This window comes from Merops nubicus, unplaced genomic scaffold (genome assembly GCF_000691845.1).
Source record: "Merops nubicus isolate BGI_N331 unplaced genomic scaffold, ASM69184v1 scaffold725, whole genome shotgun sequence".
In the NCBI taxonomy this organism is placed as follows: domain Eukaryota; kingdom Metazoa; phylum Chordata; class Aves; order Coraciiformes; family Meropidae; genus Merops; species Merops nubicus.
This window is the reverse complement of record NW_008610001.1, coordinates 1-5,402: the sequence shown is the minus strand read 5'-3', so window position 1 is coordinate 5,402 and position 5,402 is coordinate 1. Positions and strand designations below refer to the sequence as shown.

General features: G+C 52.1%; 1 protein-coding gene across 1 annotated transcript; it reads right to left on the bottom strand.

The window, feature by feature from the left end:
• Nucleotides 1-2,374: 2,374 nt before the first annotated feature.
• GAPDH (glyceraldehyde-3-phosphate dehydrogenase) lies at nt 2,375-5,310 on the bottom strand (the record flags this gene model as incomplete). The annotated part of the gene is made up of 10 exons (XM_008940727.1): nt 2,375-2,676; nt 3,014-3,111; nt 3,244-3,327; nt 3,548-3,626; nt 3,756-3,907; nt 4,074-4,155; nt 4,265-4,380; nt 4,541-4,631; nt 4,713-4,819; nt 5,045-5,310. Coding segments are annotated over 10 exons (1,145 nt in total), but the record flags the coding sequence as incomplete, so codon positions are not given.
• Nucleotides 5,311-5,402: the final 92 nt, after the last annotated feature.

Sequence of the window (5,402 nt, the reverse complement as noted above, 5' to 3'; positions counted from 1 at the left end):
TTAGCTCCTTTGCTGAACAAGAGCTTCTTTATGTCTGTCTAAGCACCTGCCTAAGCATTTCTATCAGTTTTCTTTAGAAATGCTTCAAGAGTAAGCCTAGAGCTCCCCTATTTAGGAGAAAATTCTTCTACAGAGAGACAAACAGCTGCTAGAGCAGATCTCTCATCTTTATCTCAATGCCCTGTGCAGTCATACATGTCAATTTCTCAAATTAAAAAAGGAAAACAAGGTTTTTAGGAGAGGATTGCCGTTTTTGGCCCGGCTGGCCGCTGGGCTAGCTGCTCCATCTGTCCAGAGGAGCCTTGCTGTGGTGCCACCTGCAGGCGCAGTGTCTGGATACAAAATGAAGGCTTGGGAGAAGAGCTGTGCTTTTTCAGGAGCTTATAGGGTTGAGGAGACCAAGCCCTTCAGGCACTCCAAAGGCTGCATGACTTCTTTGCCCCACATGCTGTCCCTGTTGCACACAAGAGCAACCGTGTTCTAAATAATGTGATTCTTAGAGCCTGCCTGATCACCTAGATACCATATCATTTTCCCAAGAATTCCAAGTGAGATTGTAAACCAGCTGAAATAGTATTTTAGAACACAGTGAGCCTTTATCTGAGATGTTCCCAGCAACTGTCGGTCTGAGAGCACATACTCTGCCCTTCACCCCATCCTGAATTTGCTCATTCCCACGGCAAGTTGAGCTGCAGTTGGATAGGGCTCCCTTTTGTTATTTAACAAGAGTTCTTTGCTCTAGGTGAATTTGCAGGCAGGCTTATCTTGCTCAGGAAAGATAAGATGACTTGTTGAAATGTTACTATTTTACACCCCGTTCCAAATATCTTTGTTTTACATGGGAAGACAGGCATCCTCTCCAGGTGTTTGAGGAGCCTCTCTGCACTTCCAGGTTATTTAGCAAGGGACTCACTAGCATGCACACAAATTGCAGGCAGCAGTGCACAGGACAGCCCTTCAAAGCACCCAAGCACACCAATCCAGGACAGGATGAGGCCAACCCCAGGCTTGTTTGTAAGCCTGACAGGTCTGCAGGCTACACCTCACCCCCACAGAAACCAGACTCCACAGGAGGGCTGCCTCCAGTGAAGCCAAACATCAGGCAGCTCCCATTTAACTCGAGGGACCTAAAACTCCCCCAGGGCCAGCTGTGGGAGCAGCTGGGTATTGCTGCTGTCCCAGGGCTAACAAGCTGCTGCATCCCAGCTCCTATCCACAGGCAGGTTATTCAAACTCTTTGCAAAATGACTTTGAGTCATAGCCCTCTGGGCAAGTAAACATTTAATTTTGACACAGCCCAGCTGCTGGAAATAAGCAGGTCCAGGAAGCTGTCCAATGTACCTTGATCCTGGGTTCTTAAGTCCTCTCTCCAGGTCAGGGTCTAAAGCAGTTGAGGTCCAGAAAACAGCTCAAACCCTACCTGCAAGGGAGAGAATGACTTGACACTCAAGACATTCAGCTGAGATGCCAAAAGCACAGGGGCTGTGCAGTTTCCTGCAGTGCTGTGCTTAGCTGCCCTAGTGCTCACAGTTCACAAAAGCTCAGCCCCTGCCTAGCAGCTCTTAGGCTTCTCATGGGAGGAGGTCATGAAGTCTCTGGCAGAGGGCTGACACTCACCTTGCAGAGATTTGCTGCTCAGGAGCTTAACTACAACTGCCCCTCCTTCCACATAGAATTAAGCCAGAATTAAGACTAGCTACCACCATAGTAATGCTGGCCTCCGACACGTCCCCAGGCAGCCATTTCCTCTAGGGCAAGCAGACTCATTTTAAGAGATAAAAGCAAGTTAAAAATCATCCTTGTAGCATTTCCATTAAGGCAGGGGAAAGAAGAAATAATTCCTGTTTCTTGTGTCCTTTTGCCAAACTGAGTGCAGAAGTAATCTGCTCAGCACTTTATTCTGCATACACCCATCAGACAAGCAAATCCAGAGAGCTATGTGGATGGAGCAGCAGAGCTGCCTTCCATTCTACCATCCAGCAGTCCTGCAAGCACAGGCCTGCACCACACCTTACTTTGGCTCACGGGCAGAAGTCTCACCTCTCACATCTGCCCCAGGTAGCTCACAATCTGCAAACAGCAGCTCTGCTCACAGCAGCCTGGCTCCTCAGCCGAGATGGGCACTGTTCTCCTCCAGTCAGGCATCTCACGACTGCACCCTTACCCACACCCGAGCTGTCCAAACTCCTCTGGCATTTATGGTGCCTCTGCTGCCCAGGTTCACAGCCTCAAGATGCTGCCCACACAGCATCGCATAGAAAAGCTGGCCCAGCTGTTGCAGTCAAGCTGCCAGGGCCCACTGTAAAGCAGGGACCTACCTTTGCTCCTTACACCCACCACTTTCTCCCGCTCCCCACCGACAGACAGACAAGCGTTTCAGATGGTGATTACTTTTATTGATGTAAGGTGGTACACAAACAGATCAGTTTCTATCAGCCTCTCCACCTCCCCCAGGTTCGGGGAGAAGTTGGAGGAGTGGGGGAGACAAGGGAACAGAACTGGCCTCTCACTGCAGGATGCAGAGCTAAGCGGTGGTGAGGAAGGGCAGGGGCTCCGGTGAAGGAGAGTCCTGCTTCCCTAGGCAGCAGGGGGGCTCTGTGCTCGGCTTACTCCTTGGACGCCATGTGGACCATCAAGTCCACAACACGGTTGCTGTACCCATACTCGTTATCATACCTGAGGACACAAACAGAAGGGCTGTCAGGACTGACCCATTCCTTGCATCCCTTCCCTCCATTGTTCCTGCTCTGCCCCATCCCACCCAGCTGAACCAGGCAGCTTCCCACCATCCACCTTCAGCGAAGGAGGTGGGAGGCACTCCATCCACCCCCCAGGAAGGCTACAGCAATTTCTGGTAAGAAGCCACCTCACTCCACAGGGACTATTACATGTTGGAGCTGCCCTTCCCAGCAGGAGTCTGTGTATCCCCTGCATTACTGCCCAGCAGGAGTCTGTCACTCCTCTGCCAGCTCCTTCTCTGTGGTCTCCCCCACCACCCACAGGCAATGCCTACCAGGAAACCAGCTTGACAAAATTGTCGTTCAGTGCAATGCCAGCACCCGCATCGAAGGTGGAGGAATGGCTGTCACCATTGAAGTCACAGGAGACAACCTGGAACAGAGAGGAAATTGTAGCACTTGGTGACCCACAGCCTGAACCACAGGCATCCAAACCAGGATCCCAGAAAGGCTGGTATGAGAAAAATGAGCCAAGGGACGATAAGCAGAGGCCAAGAGGGCTCACCTGGTCCTCTGTGTATGCCAGGATGCCCTTCAAGGGTCCTTCAGCAGCAGCCTTCACTACCCTCTTTATGTCATCATACTTGGCCTGAGAAAAGACAAATTTAAGATGGTCAGATCCCAACTCACCAAAAATGTTCACTTGGGGGAGATGAGAGAATGGAACACCATGACAAACACTATATCCACAAAGATCAAATTTTAGGGAAGAAGTGAACAGAGAGAGAGCAATTCCAGGTACAAGATGGGAGTTTAGAGGAAGCGGTGGCACATCTTGAAGTTGTTAGGACCTTGGCCACAACACTTACTGGTTTCTCCAGACGGCAGGTCAGGTCCACAACAGAAACATTGGGGGTTGGCACACGGAAAGCCATTCCAGTAAGTTTCCTGTGAGAGACAAGTCCATGGAACATCACCCATCACCTCTCTGCTAGCCCTCCACTCTCCTACGAATGGCTCAGCGCTAGCCAGGGACTGGCTGCATCACCCCGACACCCTAGAAGGGACAAAACTCACCCATTCAGTTCAGGGATGACTTTTCCCACAGCCTTAGCAGCCCCAGTAGATGCTGGGATAATGTTCTGGGCAGCACCTCTGCCATCCCTCCACAGCTTCCCAGAGGGCCCATCCACTGTCTTCTGTGTGGCTGTGATGGCATGGACAGTGGTCTGTGGAAGGAGTACAGGATTGAGAACACAGCCCACACTCCACAGAAAAAGCATCCCAGGTACCGCCTCCCCATCTGGGGGGATACAGGGAGTAGAGACGCTTTTTCTCTCACTTGAGGAGACCTGGGAATAGGGCACACTCCTGAGTAGCAAGCTCCAGACCTACCATAAGACCCTCCACAATGCCGAAGTTATCGTGGATGACCTTGGCCAAGGGTGCCAGGCAGTTGGTAGTGCAAGAGGCGTTACTGTGGAAGAGAGGAATGCTCATCAGCCAGAGGCAACCTATCTGCAGAGATGAATCCTCCCAGAGCTGGTGAGAGCTCTAGGACAGAGAGCACCTGCCTCCCTCCTTACCTTACAATTTTCAGAGACTTGTCATACTTTTCATGGTTGACACCCATCACAAACATGGGAGCATCAGCTGAGGGGGCCGAGATGATAACGCGCTTAGCGCCACCCTTCAGATGAGCCTGGGAAGAGAGGAGATTAGATTACCTGGGATGCCTCCAGCAGCTCACTTCTTCAGACCTCTTCTCCCTCCCAGCCCCATCTCAAGCAGTTCTGTACGTGATGTGCCCCACAGGCAGAAGCAGCAGTATTCCTTCTCCCATGTGCCACCGTGACACTCACCCCAGCCTTATCCATGGTGGTGAAGACACCGGTAGACTCCACAACATATTCAGCACCAGCATCTGCCCACTTGATGTTGCTGGGGTCACGCCTGAGGAAGGACAAACTGTTAAGAGCTGCTCTGCGAGGCACCTGCTTTCCTTCTCCAGGATCAAGCTGGAGAGATACTTACTCCTGGAAGATGGTGATAGCATTCCCGTTGATCACAAGTTTCCCATTCTCAGCCTTGACAGTGCCCCGGAAGTGACCATGAGTAGAGTCATATTTGAACATGTAAACCTAGCAAGGAGAAAGGAAGGGGACAGTCAGGCACCCTAGCTACCATCTCCCCAACAGTCTCAGCTCCCCACCTCCTCTGTGACCTTGTCCAACTGTACTTGCCCCTGCCAAAGTACCCAGCCCTGTACCCCTACCCCTCATCTGGTTTTCCTGGTAAGCTACTAGCGCAGAGGCAGAGAAGCCCTCCTCAGAATGGCCCACAGGAGGCACTCCAAGGCAACTCACCATATAGTTCAGATCAATGAATGGATCGTTGATGGCCACCACTTGGACTTTGCCAGAAAGGACGGCTGCGCGGGTGACCAGGCGGCCAATGCGGCCGAATCTGGGGATAAAGAGACATCGGTGAGGAGGAGCAACAGGGAGCCTGCTGAGCTGGGCACAGCCCCCGGGATCACCCACTGCTCCCTGCCCAGTGGGGCAGGAGGGAGCCCAGCAGCCGCGTCCAAAGGCCAGGGCCCCTCGGTTAAAGATTAAGAGCGACCTCCACACTGGAAAGGTCAAGCACTAAATTTACTGAGGGCCCCCGGGATCCAGTTACTCCTCGGCCCAGCGGGAAAAGGTCACATCCCCCGGGCCGCCA